The sequence below is a fragment of the Sebastes fasciatus genome, chromosome 6, assembly GCF_043250625.1.
Source record: "Sebastes fasciatus isolate fSebFas1 chromosome 6, fSebFas1.pri, whole genome shotgun sequence".
Taxonomy (NCBI): domain Eukaryota; kingdom Metazoa; phylum Chordata; class Actinopteri; order Perciformes; family Sebastidae; genus Sebastes; species Sebastes fasciatus.
The window spans coordinates 1,185,691-1,207,349 of record NC_133800.1 but is presented as its reverse complement, the minus strand read 5'-3'; the positions used below and the strand labels follow the sequence as shown (position 1 = coordinate 1,207,349).

Genomic DNA, 21,659 nt, shown 5'->3' with positions numbered 1-21,659 from the left:
CGACCAACTGGTTCCACCTCTATCTGGGAGGGTGGAGGTGGTGGAGGTGAGGCCTGAACGCTGTTCATTATCTGCTGTCCTGTCAGACAACTTCTGCTGGCAGCTAAAAATAATCCAAACCATTATGTCTATTCTGGAAAACAATTTGCCTGGCAGGCATCAGCAGGTGAGCTAAAAATACCACATGAACAAAACATGAACTCAATAATTTAGAAAGAACCTCTACAGCAGGCTTTAGAAAAAGGATTTTATTTCTTTTGACAATATACAGATTTCGTGCGGTGGTTAAATTATCTACACGCAGGATAAAGATCAATAGTACAGAATGAAATGAAAAACAGAATAAAAAGGAAAGACAAACGCTATAATAATAGAGGCAGACTGGACTTTTGAACATTTAGAAAATGAATAAAAACATGATCAAATCTAAGCAAGCGAGTGTGACAGAGATACATCAGATAGTATACATACATCCCATCATTCATTGCTCCTCAGTGGCCTTGTCTGATGATGATATCTGACATGTCATCAACCTTCACCAGCTCCAAGTTCTGCAAAACAAACAAAACATATTCTACATTGTACATCAAATCAAGTGCTTCCTAAACTAACAGCCACCAGCTAGTGATCCAGATGTTTTGACTTCACTTTGGGGATAGATATTATCTATAAAACCAATGTTTTTATGATCCAATTAAGAGCACAAAATAGTTTATTTAGCCTCTTAATGTTGATCATTTTGCTCTCAAAGTGCACCAGATTGATGCATTTAACTTTAAAATATAGCTAGCAAAAGGGTAGGGTGAATATTCCTGTATTTATTCATATTGCCGACTTCGTTGTTGCAGGGGTATAAAAATATTGCAATGTCAGTTTTTTCCAGCATGGTGCAGCCCTAATTTGTACATTAACAGGAATGTAACACAGCATGAACATGAAAACAGCACTCGGTTTATTTTAATGGGAAAGTGCAGTAATACAAATTTGCTGTCGCTAAAATTAATGAATAATCATGATAAATAACCGTGATCTAAATATTGATCAAAATAATCCTGATTATCATTTTGGCCATAATCGTGCAGCCCTAACAATTTCCTTTCAAAGTCCTTCTACCTTCTTAGTTTGAAGTATTCCATGTAATGTCTAATGGAGGAGGATTCATTTAAGGTGAACAACACTACTATGAGCAGCAGAATACATTACAGTAACGTATTAATCATGTACAATAGTTTTCATACAAGACAGCTTTGAGTGTATTATCACACTTAGAGCAGCTATTTTATAATGATTCTTCATAGTCAGTTGAACCCAGTTTTGTTAGTTTCACCAGCAACAGTGACCCATCAGTGTTGAGTATTTCTGGTACACCTCATATTGCTTTAGGAGGATCAAATAATGGAAACGAGATAGAACCTGGGATTTAGATTTCATATCGGGTTTGATGTTAAACATAGAGGAATAGAGAGACACTCTAGCAGAGAGGTAGATGAGGAGACAGATACCACTCAGGTCTGTACACTAAAGATGAAGCTAAAGCCACGTAGCACGTAAACAACAGCTAGCCTGGCTCAGTCCAAAGGGAACAGAATCTGCCTTCACCTCTAAAGCTCACTAATGAACCTGTTAAATCTGAATCATTGGTTTCATCACAACCAAATCTGAAGGCTATGTTACCACTATTTCTTGTCCAGCAACCACAGAGGAGATTTTTTTCTCTCCAATGACTTAAACAACAATGTCATTTCCTTTTAGCCTCACAAACATCCAGCCATAAAACAACACTCACCTTTTCATTGGCAAGATGAAGCAGAGCGACAAAAGCCAGAGGCACCGACAGGTTCTGAGCCATCGTGTTTGGTAATCTGGACCACCACAAAGAGAAAGAGAGAGAGAGACACAATAGACGTTACATTCCGCCAGTCATGCTGTTCAAACCTTTAAGGAAGCCTTAGTTTTAGTTGTGCTGCTAGCTGCTTCACAGCACGGTTCAAATGGTGCATATCCGTCAGGATAAATGTAAAACTTTCCCCGTCAAATCTTCATGGAAGATTGTAATATACTTATCAAATGAGGCAAGGTGACTCTACAGGTGAGATTCATTCTTCACGAGAACACAGACATATTGGACAAGAGACAGTGTTTATGTACGTAGAAAGCCTGATCCATCCCAACAACAGTGTAAATCTGTACATGTATTGGTGAGTACTATCCAGTCATCATTATTCCTCAATAGTTCTGTGCCGTGGCACGCGTGGTAGGAGGCCTGCTGGTACCTTTGAAGCAGCGTCTTTGTGGTCTGACTGAAGACTTTCTCCCCACACACCTCTTCTTTCTCCACAGTATCCGCCTCCTGTAAGGAACATGAAGGCACAACTAATACAGACCGCTACCAACAGATAAACACAGGTACATCTCTGAGTGCTGTACACCAAACTGATGGATTTATCATCGTATATACAGTATATACACCTGCAGACAGAAGAAGCTGCTACTCGGCCATCAGTACTATTTACCTCTGTGGGTTTTCCTGGGCTTTCGGTCAGAAGAGTCCACATGCCGTTCTTGAGTCTCTTCATGTCCATTTTCTTTGCCGTCTTAGCGTAATTGATCTCAATCTTGTTGACCTACAAACACAATTACAAGTATGTAAAACTGCTAACAAAAACTTAGAAAACACTTATAAAATCAATCTTTGGTGTCAATGTGGCCCCAGTCCCCCCCCACTCAGGTTTCCTACAGTGAGTGTTTTCTTACTGACTGTAATGGAGGTCAGTAACTCTGGATTAATAGTAATGTCACTACAAGTGTACTGTTAGGTAGAAACATCAGAAGATAGTTTTAAGTGCAGCCACTGTTGTGAAAATTGTGGTAAAAATAAGATGAGAGGAGCTTCTGAGCAGAAAGATGCTTAAAGACCCCCCCACACTAAAACCTGGTGTTCCTCACCCTGTGTGGTTCAGGTACCAGATCCTCCTCCCCGTAAGTCGAGATGCCCTCTCCATCTGGTGAGAGCGGAGGTATACCGTCACCTGAAGGCTGTGTGTCGTCTGAACCAGCAAACCCTTCCACATCATCATCACTGTCACCCCCCTGAAGAGGAAGACGGACAAAGACATTTGACATGTGGTTCCTGATCAGTTTTAACTGTTGATGACAATCCTCCATCTATCACACAAGCTGTGGAACAACAGGGGCTTATCCATCACCGGTAAACTGAACTGAATAGGCACTAAAGATTCTCCCTCAGTCACAGATGATCTGTGAATCCACCAGGTATCACCAAGACACCACACAGGGCCATGCTGTACACATCTAACCACACTAACTCAAAGACATACAATATCTAGACTATCTTAAAGCTGCTGAGATAAAGAAGGTCTGTTAATGAAAAGGTGGAGTTCAGACCTGAAGACCTGGACAGAAGTTGGCGGTGTCGTTGGCATTGTTGTAGTCGTAGTCTCCGATGCCTTCTCCGAGCTCTCCGGACAGCCTCTTCTGGCCTTCTTGACTCAACTAGAGGTAACAAAAACAAATATATCCTTCCTTCCTAACACAACACATCATCTTGATTTAGTTACAGGTAGGGCACATTATGTGGTGACTGTAGCACGTCTGAATTATGTGAAAAGTCTAATTTAGTATAAATGAGAATTATGTGATTACTGTACCTTTTTGTGTGTGTACATTGTTTGTGGGACTGAATTGATAATGATTTCATAATTCAGCCAACATTGGGCTCATAGAGAGGTGAAGTCTTCCTGTGACCACCATGGGACCTTATTTCAGAAAATATGAACGGTAGTCAACGGAGAGTGAAAAATATAGTTTGGATCCCTGTTGAAGTGCTCCATGAATCACACATATGATGTTTGTACATTTAAAATATAATATATCAAGTCTCAGTTTGTAGTAAAACTGTTGACTGAGAAAATACGTCATTAGAAAGACGACACAGCCTAAAGTGTGGTAATGACGTCTCTCTCTCTCTGAAGCTACGATGTCCGAGTGTTTCCTACTGGGATGAACTCACACCAGCAACACCTCTGATCCTCCTTTCTCTTCCTCACTGATAGAACACATCAGGAGTATTGATAGAACACATCAAGAGTCACTGATAGAACACATCAAGAGTCACTGATAGAACACATCAAGAGTCACTGATAGAACACATCAGGAGTCACTGATAGAACACATCAGGAGTCACTGATAGAACACATCAGGAGTCACTGATAGAACACATCAGGAGTATTGATAGAACACATCAAGAGTCATTGATAGAACACATCAGGAGTCACTGATAGAACACATCAGGAGTCACTGATAGAACACATCAAGAGTCACTGATAGAACACATCAGGAGTCACTGATAGAACACATCAGGAGTCACTGATAGAACACATCAAGAGTCATTGATAGAACACATCAGGAGTCACTGATAGAACACATCAAGAGTCACTGATAGAACACATCAAGAGTCACTGATAGAACACATCAGCTATGATAACGCTTCATCTGTACGTGGTAGCTAAGTTAGCTAGCTAGCTAGTGTTGGTGACGTGGAACATAGCTAAGTTAGCTAGCTAGTGTTGGTGACGTGGAACATAGCTAAGTTAGCTAGCTAGTGTTGGTGACGTGGAACATGGCTAAGTTAGCTAGCTAGTGTTGGTGACGTGGAACATAGCTAAGTGAGCTAGCTAGTGTTGGTGACGTGGAACATAGCTAAGTGAGCTAGCTAGTGTTGGTGACGTGGAGCATAGCTAAGTTAGCTAGCTAGCTAGTGTTGGTGACGTGGAACATAGCTAAGTTAGCTAGCTAGTGTTGGTGACGTGGAACATAGCTAAGTTAGCTAGCTAGTGTTGGTGACGTGGAGCATAGCTAAGTTAGCTAGCTAGTGTTGGTGACGTGGAACATAGCTAAGTTAGCTAGCTAGTGTTGGTGACATGGAGCATAGCTAAGTTAGCTAGCTAGTGTTGGTGACGTGGAGCATAGCTAAGTTAGCTAGCTAGCTAGTGTTGGTGACGTGGAACATAGCTAAGTTAGCTAGCTAGTGTTGGTGACGTGGAGCATAGCTAAGTTAGCTAGCTTGTGTTGGTGACGTGGAACATAGCTAAGTTAGCTAGCTAGCTAGTGTTGGTGACGTGGAGCATAGCTAAGTTAGCTAGCTAGCTAGTGTTGGTGACGTGGAGCATAGCTAAGTTAGCTAGCTAGCTAGTGTTGGTGACGTGGAACATAGCTAAGTTAGCTAGCTAGTGTTGGTGACGTGGAACATAGCTAAGTTAGCTAGCTAGTGTTGATGACGTGGAGCATAGCTAAGTTAGCTAGCTAGCTAGTGTTGGTGACGTGGAGCATAGCTAAGTTAGCTAGCTAGTGTTGGTGACGTGGAACATAGCTAAGTTAGCTAGCTAGTGTTGGTGACGTGGAGCATAGCTAAGTTAGCTAGCTAGCTAGTGTTGGTGACGTGGAGCATAGCTAAGTTAGCTAGCTAGCTAGTGTTGGTGACGTGGAACATAGCTAAGTTAGCTAGCTAGTGTTGGTGACGTGGAACATAGCTAAGTTAGCTAGCTAGCTAGTGTTGGTGACGTGGAGCATAGCTAAGTGAGCTAGCTAGCTAGTGTTGGTGATGACGAGAGATGTAGTTCACTGAGCAGTTTCACACTAAACTAAATGATACTACGACAAACTTAGGACAAACTGAGACTATCTTGACTTGCAAAATGATGTTTTAAATGTACAAACATTGTCTGTGTGATTCATGGAGCAATTCAAACAGGATAAAAAAAAAGATCTCTCTTAGTTGACTACCGTTGATATTTTTTTGAAAATAAGGTCCAATGGTGTCCACCTGAAGGGGCGGGACTTCGGCTCTCTATATCAGTGCTGAAGAGGACGTCTGTGTTTGTGGACGTGGTACACCAGCCCCGTCAGCTGACAGCAGTAATGATGAGGACTCACCGAGCTGGAGGGTTTGAGGCTGAGCTGGGACAGCGTCTCAGGGGGAAACTGGAAGTCTGCTGGCAGAGTTGTTTTCTTATTGCTGGCACTGAGGGCAGACTTGCTGTTGGTAGTGGCAGCCTGAGAAGGGAAAGCACACAGTGTCACATTCAGTTCACATTTCAACATTACCTACACACTAGAGCTAAAACTGTAGTTGTTTCATATGTATTGTGGAGATATGAGCTGGATCCTGTGCTCAGATCAGACATGTTGATAAAATGTTCACAATGTGGTGTATTAGCTCAAACTATCACACTGCTCCTTTATCTGCATCTACTCAAACATGCTGGATTAGATTTATAGTCAGACCATGACCATCCTGTGGGCATACAGACACATAACAAGAAGTGCAATAGTTCCCAGAGCTGTGTAGTTATGTAGAATTCATGATTACAAATTCATGCTGGTTCACCAACAACTAATGTCAGGCTGAGACATAAAAGAGTGCCAGGGTTGGTAACTGGGCATCAAAATATTTCCCCAAGTGCTGAATGCTGTGTTGCTATGGCTACTACAACCAGAGGTGCCAAACATCTGTCCAAAGGAAACAATATCTGCCTGCCAGCACCTCGAAAGCTCACTAATTAACACGTAGCGTTTAATTTGAACAAACATGTATTAATTGATGAGATTTTCTGACTTCTGGACAGAACCAGGCTGGCTGTTTCCCTGTCTCCAGGTTTTATGCCAAGCTAATCTGACTGCTGGCTCTAGCTATATATTTACCGTACAGCTAGGAGTGGTAGGAATCTTCTCACACAACTCTTGGCAAGAAAGCATATATGTCACACAATTCCTTTAATACTAAGCACTAAACATCAGGCACCATTTCTACCAGATGACACTCCCCAGCTGTGAATATATTGTGTTTGGAGCGACAGCAGCAACGAGGGTTCTTACTCTGGTGGTGCGGAAGAAGGTGTCAAAGTTGACATCATCATTGAAGTCTATTTCAAAGGTCTTCTTGGGCTTCCTTTTACGCGTCTCCTTGTCAGGCAAATGGTCCACTGCAGAAGAAGAAGAAGATGAAAACAGGCAGACAGATGACACAGATAATTGTTACTCTGCACACATTCAACCATCATCTTGACTGTTAGAGAGAAAATATGGAAACACAAAATAAACCTAATGTGCCTACATTATGCTGCAGTATAACACAGCACCCAAACACATCTCTGCTTTATGACATTAAATGTAATAAACTAGAAACAGCCTGGTGAGCTCCACATGAAGACGGCACAAAGAGGATATACAGCTGGTTGAGGCTACATTAACTCTCATCACAATAAATAAAAGAGCAAAATATAGGTTTATTACAATGGTATAGCACATAGTACACAAGTACATGGACAAATAATAAGAAGTAACATTTCTTGCTCAAGGGAACTTACTTCTCACTTGCCTCTAATGATGTGTTAAACTATGATTTTCACTCACACTTGTGCTTCGGCTTGAACTGCCAGTAGCCGGGTCCAGCCCACGTGGCCATGGTCCTGGGGCTGAAGTAGGAGTACTCCCTGGGCTGAGAGGACAGCTGCAGACACATCGTGGTGATGTCTCCCTCTCCAATGGGAATCACATCCCTGTACCACCATCACACCAGTGTGAGGAACCATTCAAACCAGCAGGCACAGACACAAATCAGCCTTCTGCTACTGGAGGCTGGAAGAGTTTGACCCATTCAGTACGGCTGAATGAATTAATACCTACTCTCCTGGTGATAATAGGCAATGCAATTACTTTACCCCCATGGTTACATAATGCATTTCAAACCTGCAAGTTTAAGCAGGCATTTAGAGGAGGCTATTTTCCTGTAAAGAACTTAATGGAGGCCATTATCTCATCCTAACACAAGGTACAGACAGCATTAAAGAGTAGTGGGAGGGTGAAGAGAAAGAAACTTGAGCCTGAGACTTTAGAAACTATTTAAAAACAAACAAGAGAAAAATCCATTAATCAGAAGGTCTGCATTCCTCCACCTCTCAGCAGAAGACAAACTGATCAACTGCCCTACAATCCATGATCTTACCTTCCTTTGCCGGAGCCAGAGGCCTCACAACCCTCCTTGGATTTCTCCTCACAGTCACCAAGTCCCTCCTCGTAGTCGGCGTCAAAGTCAGGGCAGTCATCGTCTTCAGGCTCTGGCCCGGGATCAGCGTTCACATCAAACACGTGTTCGCCCTGCTTCATTTTCTCCAACAGCTGATTCATGGTCTGAAAGAAGACGTACAGTCTCAGTCAGCTGGGATCCGACAGTCTCTTTGAATAAGACTTAGTACAGCTGATTTAAAACCATGTGGATAGAAGAAGATCCTAAGCTGCCATCCCAGAGAAGATTCCTGGATGGTAAATCGGTCCAAACTGTAGTCTTTACTGCATGTTGACGAGCACATTTTAAAGAAGACCTAATATGCTTATTTCCAGGTTCATTCTTGTATTTTGGGTTTCTACTAGAACATGATTACATGCTTTAATGTTCAAAAAGATGTTTGAGCTCCTGACCCACCCCACCCTGCCACCAGTGTAGAAACCAAAACTAGTGTCCTCCTCCATTTTATATATTTGCTTAGTTCATGGACAGATCAACAGGTCAAGCTGATAGTGAATTTTAAGAGCACCCTCTGCTGGACCACAAGGCAAACTACTTTGATTTGAATTTTAACAGGTCAATATAGATTGAATATTTCATATTTTTTCACGTGGAACTGAATTTAAAATTAAAAGTGACAGCTAACGTATGTACTGGAACAAAGACGCCTTTTACAAACCTCGCTAAGATAAGATAAGATATTCCTTTATTAGTCCATCAGTGGGGAAATTTGCAGCCAGTTGTAGCTACAGTTCGACTTTGAAATGCCGTTATGACGTTAATATAACTGGGTCACATTTTCAGCTTTGGGTTTCTACCAACAGGGTTCAACAAGTTACATTTAAGACATTTTCAGTGCCATATAGAATGTCATTTAATACCTTTTTACAATCAGAGTATGAAAGTATGTCGATAGAAAACCAGTAGGGACAATATGGCCTACAATTATTTATCATTATATCACATCTTTCAGTACTCCCAGCAGTATATAACAACTATTTCTAATGATATAATAATGTGACCTGGTTAAGCAGCATAAATGGATGGATGGATTAACCAATGAAAAGTCTTCCTAGCTACTGTAGCCAGCAGTAGGGACAGTATTTGCTCTCATTCTGATGGTGTTGACTGAAATTCCACTAAAAAGGATTCAACAGCCTCCTGCAGCACAATTAGGGATTGGCATTTCAGACAAAAATAATATTCGATAATTATCACCGGAAACTATTCGACCAATGTTGGAAGATCGACGCCTGACCACCCCACAGATTTTTTTTGAGGAAACTAAACTCAATGCCTTTTCAGACTTTGACACCTGCTGCTTACAGTCCAGCTGTATGGCAAAATATTGTTGATAATAAGTGTGAACAAAGTAAAGTGCAAAATCTATGAATACAGGCAAGTTTAACAATTAGTCTGACCTGCAGGATGGAGGGTCCACCACCACATCAAAGAGCAGAGTGACATTAGCAGACCATTGCCCCAATGTTTCACCTACACTGTGTGCACAATTATTAGGCAAGTGAGTATTTTGACCCTATCATCATTTTTATGCGTATTTTTTCCAACTCCAAGCTGTACAAACTTGAATGCTTATTGGATTTAAGCATATCAGGTGATGTGTATTTGTGTAATGAGGGAGGGTGTGGCCTAATGAGATCAACACCCTATATCAAGGTGTGCATAATTATTAGGCAGCTTCTTTTCCTCAGGCAAAATGGACCAAAAAAGAGCTTAAACTGACACTGAAAAGTCAAAAATTGTAAAAAGTCTTTCAGAGGGATGCAGCCCTCTGGAAATTGCTAAGATATTGGGGCGTGATCACAGAACCATCAAACGTTTTGTTGCAAATAGTCAACAGGGTCGCAAGAAAAGTGTTGAGAAAAAAAGATGCCAATTAACTGCCAAAGATTTGAGAAGAATCAAACGTGAAGCTACCAGGAACCCATTATCCTCCAGTGCTGTCATATTCCAGAACTGCAACCTACCTGGAGAGCCCAGAAGTACAAGGTGTTCAGTGCTCAGAGATGTGGCCAAGGTAAGGAAGGCTGAAACCCGACCACCACTGAACAATACACATAAGTTGAAAGGTCAAGACTGGGCCAAGAAATATCTGAAGACAGATTTTTCAAAGGTTGTATGGACTGATGATATGAGAGTGACTCTTGATGGACCAGATGGATGGGCCCGTGGCTGGATCAGTAACGGACACAGAGCTCCACTTCGACTCAGACGCCAGCGAGGTGGGGTACTGGTATGGGCTGGTGTTATTAAAGATGAGCTAGTTGGATCTATTCGGGTTGAAGATGGACTCAAAATCAACTCCCAAACCTACTTCCAGTCTTTAGAAGACACTTTCTTCAAGCAGTGGTACAGGAAAAAGTCTGCATCTTTCAAGAAGACCATGATTTTTATGCAGGACAATGCTCCATCGCATGCATCAAAGCACTCCACTGCATGGCTAGCCAGTAAAGGCCTTAATGATGAAAGAATAATGACATTGCCCCCTTCCTCACCTGACCTAAACCCTATTGAGAACTTGTGGGCCCTTCTTAAACGGGAGATTTACGGTGAAGGAAAACAGTACACCTCTCTGAACAGTGTCTGGGAGGCTGTGGTTGCTGCTGCAGAAAAAGTTGATCGTCAACAGATCAAGAAACTGACAGACTCCATGAATTGAAGGCTTATGACTGTTATTGAAAAGAAGGGTGGCTACATTGGTCACTGATTTTTTTTCTGAAATGTTTATTTGTAAATTTTGAGTTGTTTGTTTATTATTCTCACTTTAACAGATGAAAATAAACAAGTGAGGTGGGAACATTTTCGTTTTTCATTTAGTTGCATAATAATTGTGCACACTAATAGTTGCCCAATAATTGTGCACACATAGATATTCTCCTAAGAAAGCCAAAACCTCACTTTTTACTTTCTTAAATATTCAGGTTTGATGTTTATTAACATTTTGGATTGTGTTTTTACACATTAGAAAAATTTGGTCTTGGTAATAATTTTGTGAAATGGGTTGAAATCATTTATAATGATCCTCAAGCTGCGGTTATGACTAATGGACTTAGATCAGAGTATTTTAGTACACATAGAGGAACTAGACAGGGCTGCCCTCTATCGTCTCTCCTGTTTGCATTGGCCATTGAGCCACTGGCTGAGGCCATTAGAAGAGAGCCCTCAATATGTGGTTTGGAGGTTGGAGAGATATGTCACAAGATAACATTGTATACTGACGACGTCCTGGTTTTTCTAACTGACCCTGAGACATCAGTTTCAGCCCTCATTAAGGTGATTAACATGTTTAGCAAATTCTCTGGAATTAAGATTAATTTAAGCAAATCAGAAGCTATGCCCCTGGGTACTCTAACTACTATACCTAATACTGTCCCATCCTTCCCATTCAAATGGTCTCCTGCAGGATTAGTCTATTTAGGTATTTTTATTACCCCATCATTTAATCAGTTGTATAAAGCCAACTTTGTCCCTTTATTTGGTAAAATAAGGCAAGATTTAGAGCGTTGGAACTCATTTCCTGTTTCTTGGTTAGGACGTATAGCCCTGATAAAGATGAATGTGTTACCTAGGTTACTTTATCCCATTCAAATGATTCCCATATTGTTTTCGAATAGGGTTCTTAAAGATTTGAATAGCTGGCTCAGCTATTTCATATGGAGCAAACGTAGACCTAGACTCAAAATGTCAGTTCTACAAATGCCGGGTTCAATGGGTGGTTTAGACCTGCCAAATATCAAAGTATACCAGCTGTGTGCTCACTTGAGATTTATATCTGAATGGGTGAAAGATGAGGCATCTTCTGCTTGGCTGAACATTGAAGCATCATTGTCCCAGCGTAGACTACAGGATTTATTATTTTTTAAGAATTTTAAGGACATAAGAAATAATTGTATAAATCCAATAACTATCAATTTATTAAAGGCATGGCGATCAGTCCGTCGTCTGGAGGAGAGGTCCAAATTAACTTCCACACTTACCCCAATAATTAACAACCCTGAATTTTTGCCAGGGATATTGGATTCTGGTTTCTGACAATGGAACAATAAAAATATTACAAAATTGGGAGACTTACTTTCAGATAATAGTCTCATGTCATTTGAACAATTGATAAAGGAATACCAACTCCCAAAACAAGATTTCTTTAGTTTTTTTTTACAAATAAGGCATTATAGATATATATCTATATATATCTATATATATAAAGATATATATAGATATATATCTATATATATATAGATATATTATAGATCATCCTGAGGTTTCTGTTGTTGAGAAAATGCTGTTTCAACCACCAATGAAGGTGTCTGAGTTTGCTATATAATTTAATGAATGGCAAGTATACTACAAATACACAGAGGATTAGGAGTGTGTGGGAGAAGGAACTGTCAGTGACTATTTATGATGAGACATGGGAAGATATTTGGAGTCATGCCAAAAAGATATCCATCTGTACCCGGACGAAAGCAATCCAATTTAAAATTATACATAGAATACATATATCCCCTAATCGCAGGCATTTTTTTGACCCCTCACTTTCTCAAATGTAAAACCGAAATAGGTACCTTAACCCATTGCCTTTGGCCGTGTCATAAATTACAGAAGTACTGGTCTGAAATAGTATGTCAAATGGAAAAGATATTTGATAAGGATTTAGAAATTAATCCAATGTCTCTGATTTTAGGAATCCCAAGTACAAATATAATTACTGCAGCCAACAAAAGGTTATATAACATTCTTACATTTGCTGCTAGAAAAAATATTTTACTACAGTGGATCAGTGATAAGAAACCCTCTGTACAAGGCTGGCGAAAAGTGATATTTGAGATGGTCCCTTTGGAATATCTCACAAATGTTATACATACCAAAGTAGATCAGTTCCATAATATCTGGCAACCCTATCTGAATTATATTGGACCCGAACTCTCTTCCATTATCTCACAAGGAGTCTCTTGAACATGAACTCATATATCCTGTGACTTCCCTGCACTATGGACTATTTCCTATGACCTCCTATATACTTTTTTTTTTATCTGAGCTGTACCAGTGTTTGTTGTTGTTGTTTTTTTTCTTTTCTTTATTCTTATTGTGTTTGTGAAAATAAGAAAACCCAATGAAAATATTAGTGAAAAAAAAAACACCAACAATTGTGGAGTGGTATAGACTTATATTTGAGCTAATATCAATGGAATATCTAACGGGTGATTTCTTTAAGACTTGGACATCCTTTTTTAAATATGCTGGTGAAAAACTTACAAATATTGAACTAAAGGGTCTGATAGATTGCAATATTGAACTAAAGGGTCTGATAGATTGCAATATTGAAAATTCGCTAAGTGCCATTTTTGGGTCGTAAGGCGAGATATTTATTTTCTGACTTATTTATTTTATTTTGTTTGTTTTTTCTTACTTTTCTTAAAATGTTTTGTTGTTGCATCAGTGCCGATTGCGATACACTGTACGGACTGAGCACCTCCTTATCCTTATACATATATATACATAGATGCTTTGATATTTTCAACCACTTATGTGATTGTGTACAGTCATCTCTTTGAATATATTATGTGCTATGTATACTGTGTGTTAGGGATCTAAATCTGGTGTTTAGTTATTGTGGCCACTGTGTGTTGATTTATTATTGGTTTTGTCGGTGTTTGTGTTTAAAAGCATGCTAAAAATATTGTTGAAAAAAAACAAAAAAAAACATTTTGGATTGACAGAGCAATGTAGTTGTTCAATAATAAAATGAATCTTCAAAAATACAGCTTGCCTAATAATTGTGCACACATTGTAAATGTCCAAGAACTATTCGCCTGTTCCTCAAACCGTGAAACAACACGCCAAAATGCCTGCATGCAACGGATTTTCATCTCTGTTTCTCCACTCAATATAGCCTCACGTCAGCACCAAGCTGGTCATACAGTCTTATAGAACAACTTGGATATTAAAACTAGAAACGTTAAGAGAACATGCTAAACAATAAAAGGATCAAACGTTTCTGTACGGTTGATACTGCGTTTCTTCTCCACATCAACGATGGTAAACTTTTAATAGGAATTGCTGGTTTATTACCACTTAATGTGAGAAAAATTAAAGATTTCCATCAGATGAATTAATAATATCAGGTTGGTGGTTAAAAGGTTTGTCTGACCTGCTCAGGGTTCCAGCTAGTGAAGGAGAAGTCCTGCAGCGAGGGGCAGATGGAGCTCTTCTCCTTGCAGCACTGCAGTCTGGCTGGAAGAAACACAACACAGAAAGCTGGGAGGGTTAGAATCTCTGCCGAGGACTACGACACAGCTAGGTGGCACTAAGGTTCAGACAGACACCTAATGGGACAGTTTAATGACTACCTCACAGCTTATGTAAATTAATTGGGCCTGTTAAATGTGTTTTTACCCATGAACGGGGATGCAGGGACTCCCTGTGGGGGTGGAGGAGAGTGTGAGGGTCTGGACTGCAGGAGGGTCATGTAGGAGGGAAACAGCAGCTCACAGCGACTGTTCTCACTGAAGAGAACCGACAGGAAGACGCCGGCCGTGCTGCTCTCATCAAAGGATGACGCCATCCGCTGAAACATGGGGTCCACCTGGGAGGGGAAGAAGGACAGTTGATTGTTGAGTGTTATCACAGCCATCTGATAACAGTACTAAGGTCATAAATACTCAGACACTGAAACAGACTTCACAGTAAAACGTCCTTCATTTATGTTCATGTCTTCTGGTTATCTGAGCTGGAGGATCAGTTGGGTTTGGAAAGGTGAGGCAGAGAACAAAGATAAATCCCTCAATGCTCCTCAGATGATAGCTCAGTGACCCATATCTAATAATTCATTTTAATCATCAAACATGAACTTATCAGTCATCAGTCAGACATTCAGTGGATATCAGGTGATTATGAAGCTTTAATTAAGACTGTAACTGCAGGGCTGTTGCCTTGGCTTACACTGAGTCACTTTTGTACATGAGTGCATACAAAACGTATAAAATATAGAACCAAAGCACTGATCCAATACACCAGATCAGTACTGGTGCTGATACTAACCCTTCTTAGTCAGTTCTACTCTGGATGTACCAAGATATTAAACAAACAAACCGGCATCACGTCTGTGTCAATCAAACAATAAAACAAGTATCAGAAGATAAAAAGTGGGATTGGTGCATCCTTTTGTCTTGGTAAGCAGGGGACTAATGTCAGCATATAGACCCTGTTTGACCAAAAGGTCCCAGGATCTATGAAACAAGAGGAACTACTTCTGTCTGCACGTCTCCACCGCATCTGAAGAACCGTGAAAATTAGGCAAATCAGACCGTGGATGGATTCAAAAATGATGTTGGTGTTTGAAATGCTAATTTCATAAAAGAGGAAACGGCAACAACACAGTGTCTGTTGTTGTTGGTATTTACTGTTGTGTGACTCTCATGTTGGAGTTAGATGGAATGAGTGAATAAAAAGGAGAAATATAGAGGTGGAAAAGGAGACTGAAAACTCCTGAGCGCACTCTCTCTTTAAAGCCCCCTTTTTTAACTACTCAGGAAGTAGACAAGATAACTTTAAAATTGAATAAAGCTCAAGAGATGTATACCGCTCTTCCTAATATTGACACAAGCGCCGCCCAGTACTGTCCACCAGTACCGTTGCTTCAACTTGTTTGATGTACAGCCGTAACTCGTACAGGAACTAGTTCCTCCGCTCAAACACAGGTTTAGTTCCTGACTTCCTCAAAAGGTTCATGTGGATGGAGCAGCTTTCAAGCACATGAATTAATGAGGAATGTTATTATTCAAGTGCAATAGATTTAATGACACAGAAGATAGTAGATGTCATTATTACACGGCTTTGTTGAATACTCGATTCTGATTGGTCAATCACGACGTTCTACCGCCTGTTATTTCTTTATAACAGACCGTTGCTATGGATACAGCTCTGATGTTGGACTCTGGAGGACCGTGTTTGTGTCAAATTATTGATTTCTTAATAAGTACTCGTGTAATAAGCGAGATAATGTACAGCTAGCGGGTCACTGTTGTGAAATAAACCCCCTTTGCGTCGGGGTCCATGTGCGGCATCGCCCTGTTGGGGTTTATTTCACAACAATGACAGACTCACTGTACACTATCCCTTACATATTACGTGATAAAGCTGCTAACTGAATTCTATCCAACAGCACAACTACCGTCCTGTTAGAACTGGGGTGGGTGTGATTTGAGCTAAAATTGTTCTGTAAAGATAACACCGTACCTCACACTTCCTCTCGGCGCTGTTGATGTTGCTCAGGTTCTGCTCTACGGTCCTCTTAGGAGGCCTCTTTTTCTTCGGCTGCTTGGCCATCACTTCACCTTCGTTATCCTCCTCCTTCGGACCGAGGTCTGTATATACACCAACAAAAAGTAGAAAACTTCAGTGTTCAGATAACGGAACAATGTGGGTAGATCACCATTTACATCTCATGTCCTGTCCACAAATGAAAGTCACGTTGCTGAGGCTCTCACCTTCTCCAGGTTTGGTCTCAGCCCCGAGGCCACCCAGCACCCTGTAGGCATCAGCATGAACAGCATCCACCCGCACGGCATAGATCTTTGTACTGGCATCCAGAGTGCCAGCTGCCACCTTCAGGAGGAGACACACACAGACACACACAGACACCAGGGGTGAAGTCGAATGACTCACTGCTCATATTTTCTTTCTTACTTTTATCAATAATTTCAACGATCCATTCAGACTTCTGTAACAGCGTGTCTGCAGCTTTCATTAGGTTCACTCAGGATACTGCAGACTTTATCAGAGTAAGTGGATCAGATCAGATAAAAACACTGTGCTAGACAGCGTAATTTAAGACTTGAACGCTCTACTTCACTCAATTCAAGACCTTTAAAGGATAATGTAAAACTTTTTCAGGACCTGCAGGCAGACATGCATAGGCATATACACTCACCGGCCACTTTATAGGCACACCTGTTCAATTGCTTGTTAACACAAATAGCTAATCAGCCAATCACATGGCAGCAACTCAATGCATTTAGGCATCTAGCAGTGGTGAAGACGACTTGCTGAAGTTCAAACCGAGCATCAGAATGGGGAAGAAAGGGGATTTAAGTGACTTTGAACGTGGCATGGTTGTTGGTGCCAGACGGGCTGGTCTGAGTATTTCAAAAACTGCTGATCTACTGGGATTTTCACGCACAACCATCTCTAGGGTTTACAGAGAATGGTCCGAACAAGAGAACATATCCAGTGAGCGGCAGTTGTGTGGACGGAAATGCCTTGTTGATGTCAGAGGTCAGAGGAGAATGGGCAGAGTGGTTGGAGATGATAGAAAGGCAACAGTAACTCAAATAACCACTCGTTACAACCAAGGTATGCAGAATACCATCTCTGAACGCACAACACGTCCAACCTTGAAGCAGATGGGCTACAGCAGCAGAAGACCACCCGGTACTAGAAAGGTGTACCTAATAAAGTGGCCGGTGAGTGTATATAATATGCCTATGCATATCCGACCAGGCAATTTATTTAGATCACTGTTTCTACGAAATAAATCAGCTATCATCCAACTGATTTAATGAAAAATTACAATTTTTTTGTTGGATGGCGACTACAAAGTCTGTGTTTCTAGGTTTTTCAAGGTTAAACTGGGTAAATAGCTACAGCAGATAAAGTATGATGCATTTGATTCAACTTCATTTAATTAGACAAAAGTTTTAATTCTTCTGGGGAACCAAGGGATTTATGAAAGACTCATAAAACAGATTAAAAAAAAAACCTCAAACCTTGAAGTTTGTGAGCTCAGAATCCTTCTGTTTGAGAATATCAGCCATGTAATCAATCAGATGCAGACCAAAGGCATTTTTGGTGGTGATTTTCTGCCAAAAAGAAAAAAAGAAATGCATCAATGTTTGAACTTTCCTTTTCAGGCTTTTAGACTCTCTATTTCAAAAGTAATAAGAATAATAAGATATACATCTTAAAACACAGGGAAAATGTGTCAAACATATCTATCTGTCTATGCATGCATGCTCACAGTGCACATGTACTCACATTCTCAGTGGAGAGCTTTATGCAGGTGGAGTAATGCTCTGAGATCTGTGCATTTGACAGCTTGGGCACGGCAGCAGGAGTCCCCGCGGCGCTGCATACAAAAAAGAGATTATCTTTAAGCTCTCAAGATACATATTAGCGGGACAGACAGACAGTGGCTGTTAAAGCCATGATTGGAAATCAACGTCCCTCAAACACTACAAACACTACATGACACCCTGTCACCAAAGTCATGCGGAAAACAGTCAGAAGCACGGTGATCTCTGCAGCTTACCTATGAGACGCAGAGTCATTGAAGGAAGAGTCGGTGACAGTTTGAAGGTCAATGACTCTTGACCTTCGGCGCTGACGTCGTTCCTGCTCGTCATCATTGCCGGGGAAGGCTGCCAGCAGCGGGGTGCTGCAGGCTGCAGGGGACAGACCCTTGTTCTTCAAGGAGGATGATGTCCATCCTGGACGAACCCGGGACACCGGTGTGGAGGCTGCACTCATCTTAGCTGGACACAGAGAAACACACCATCACACAGGTCCAACTTCACCTTCAAGAAAACTAGCTGGGATCATATTTCAGTGTTTAGAAAGATACAAATAAAGTAGAATGTCACACACACTGAAAAGTATTTGTATCTCACTACTTGTACTGTGTTATTGTGTTTCAGGGTATTATATGATAATGTACATTTTAACATACCTAAGTTGTTAATTATAAGGAAGGGATTTCAAGAGCAACATGCAGCATTTTATATTACTTTTTTTTGTATGAAACGGCTTGCAGTGGGAGAGACTTGAATCTTAAATCCCAGTTTGACCCCCTTCACTCCCATTGAGCTGACACACAGAGAGGTTATGGCCAGATGTAAACACAATCAGGATTCAAGTTGAGGATGAATGAGATTCTCAACACAAATATACATTTATACCACAGGATTAAGTTCACTTTAAATTTGCTTTTTTCCTGTAACAGTTTTTAAACACTAAATGTCACAGTTATATTTTCATTATATATTATATATAACATTATGTATCTCGTCAAAACAAATCACTTTGTCTTTGTCTCCAATCCATCAGCGTGTTCCACCCACAGAGGGTGTCAGTCCCACAGTCACGTTACTTTCTAATCCAGCTTGGTTTAGAAAGGGTTGTTCTGTGGTTCCGTCTCTGTAACGTTAGCTATAGTCCATCGGTTCTGATCGAACTTAACATCGCTAGAACTAGAAGAACAGACACACACAGAAACAAAAGGACTCCAGCGGGTTCATAACGTTAACTTCACGTTAACCTAGTTAAAAAGCGATTGAAGTTAACTCTAATATCCTCTGTGAGAAACCGGAACGTGATCTTAACACAACATATCTGCTAAACTGTCTAATAACATGTTAACAGGAAGAAAAGAAACAAAACAAGCCAACGCTGCCAGATCAGTGAACTCCGCTACTTCTACATGCAGCACCGCTAGCTGCGGCTAGCATTAGCTTTCTCTAGCATTGTTAGCTAACCGGCTAACTGACACACACACACACACACACTTTACCACTAAACTTAGTTGGTCCTCTCAACGTACCGCGAAATGTGTCAAATCCGTCGTGGCTCCCTGGCTTCTCGTTCTAATGTGTGACAGAGAACAGAGCACACTGAAGCTCTACTTCTCTACTTCCTGTACAGCGTTTGAATTTTTGCGCCGAACGGTTTACGTAACACCAGCCTACGTCATGACGTTAGACCACGCCCACTGCCATGTTGTTTGGAATAAGATAATATAAAATGAGCTACAATCAGATAAGATCAGATATTCCTTTATTAGTCCTGCAGTGGAGACATTTGCAGTGTACAGCAGCAAAGGGGATAGTGCAAAAAACAAGATGCATCAGCTAACACAGAAAAAAAAGAGCTAAACAAAGTGTAACAAAATATGAACCATTTATTAGAAGGAAGTATAAAAAAATAGGAGCAGTATATATAGTATTGACAATAAACAGACTATTAACAAAACTGCACAAGTGGAAACTTATATTGCACAGTGAAAATGAATGAAATTCCACCTGAAAATATCAGGTTATTGACAGTTTTTATGTGTAAGTGGTCATGGAATGAGTCACGTGGAAGGAAAAACAATGTTTTCATGCTTTCTTTTTTTTTTTTGTCACTTTATTCTTTATTGCTTTTTTGCATACACAAATAAAACACACATATAGAAACGAAACTTGCAACAGTGCAGTGAGGGGTTCAGTTTACAATTGATGATGCAGTATTCAGGGTTATTTTCTTATTAAAACATTTTCCAATAACTTACAGTTTTTACAATACAATTATACAGTGCTTATGTCTTTATGTCTATACCTAATCCATTTTTCCCATTTTCTGTTAAACTCATCTTCTTTCCATGCTTTCTTTTTTTGGTTGGATTTACAGAAGAACTTCTCAAAACATGAAAAACACATCATAGTAACAAAGATTGAGTTATTACTCACTTTTAACAATCACAGTTTTTTGGCAGATTAGATTAACATAATTAATTTGATTAATATCTAGAAACATATTACAAAATATATTAAAATATTATATACATAAAATGATATGGCTTAAAAGGATACAATGATTGAAAACCTAAAACTCAAAAATTATAAATTGGCAAAAACTATTAGATTGTTAGACATTTCAAATTTATTCCAGTTGTTTAACAGACCTTGAATATTTTTTATTGTTTTTATTTTGTTTGTATTCATCTTTTCCTTTCCTTACATTTTATTTGTTGTATAATTTATTTGTATATTATTTTATACTGTAAAATATAGTTTCAGAATCTTTTGTAATGAAAAATCTGAACATGTTTATGAATGTACTGTATTGAACTTTTGAAATAAAGTATGAAAAAAAGCCCTTTTACTAAACCGATAGCATTTAATAAAGTGTTATTATTATCTTTTCATTTGAAGCCTATTCAATCATGTCCTGATTCTGTTTTATAAATCACTCTTCTCACACTTCATCAATCTCAAGTTTTACATTTTGCACCTCCAAAACCCTGACTCATTTTATGTGCTGAATGTTCTAACTGTTGACTTGGCTGAAAATAATATAATATTTGTTTCTCCAGGCAGTGATGTGTCTTTATGCTGCAGCTGCACAAGTATTAACAACGTAATTGATATCTCTCATAAACACTTGATACAGACATTGTATTGCTATGACACAATGACATAATGTGCATGCTCATTACCCTTCTGTTTAACACCTGATGATGAGGAGGTTGTAGGGCACTCAGCTGTGACTCAGTAAAATAAAAGTAATGTTGTAGTTCACTGTAGAACAAAACAGACATCACTACTCCTTGTTTTATCAAATTGCCTCTGAGGGTCAGCACATACGAAACACCGTGGTGGCGCTCTGGGCCATCCATGTGAATATGTTAAAAAAAAATGGAAATGCAATTTACCTTCACCAGCATTCAACAGATTTCCTGTTTACGTCACGTCAAGTTCAGTTAAAATGACTTTTCATCAGTTTTTTGTTTAAAAAAGACCAT

The 21,659-nt window shown here is 39.9% G+C and overlaps 1 protein-coding gene across 1 annotated transcript; it reads right to left on the bottom strand.

Annotated features, from left to right (window-relative positions):
- Positions 1-233: 233 nt before the first annotated feature.
- ncaph (non-SMC condensin I complex, subunit H) lies at positions 234-19,832 on the bottom strand. The gene is made up of 18 exons (XM_074637054.1): positions 19,698-19,832; positions 18,411-18,633; positions 18,137-18,227; positions 17,869-17,961; positions 16,591-16,708; positions 16,340-16,467; positions 14,498-14,687; positions 14,253-14,335; positions 8,024-8,208; positions 7,432-7,577; positions 6,895-7,001; positions 5,953-6,072; positions 3,406-3,513; positions 2,947-3,090; positions 2,514-2,624; positions 2,274-2,350; positions 1,787-1,862; positions 234-551 (listed from the first exon to the last, which is right to left on the bottom strand). The coding sequence occupies exons 2-18, from the start codon at positions 18,626-18,628 to the stop codon at positions 492-494; spliced, it is 2,055 nt and encodes a 684-aa protein (XP_074493155.1). The 5' UTR covers positions 18,629-18,633; positions 19,698-19,832; the 3' UTR covers positions 234-491.
- Positions 19,833-21,659: the final 1,827 nt, after the last annotated feature.

Bases quoted from the DNA above. Each gene is read 5' to 3' on its own strand.
- ncaph (XM_074637054.1), bottom strand. From the start codon at position 18,628: ATGAGTGCAGCCTCCACACCGGTGTCCCGGGTTCGTCCAGGATGGACA. The intron at 14,336-14,497 runs GTAAAAACACAT...TGTTTCTTCCAG, and splicing joins CCCTGCATCCCCGTTCATGG to CCAGACTGCAGTGCTGCAAG. The intron at 2,351-2,513 runs GTAAATAGTACT...TGTTCCTTACAG, and splicing joins GCCCAGGAAAACCCACAGAG to GAGGCGGATACTGTGGAGAA.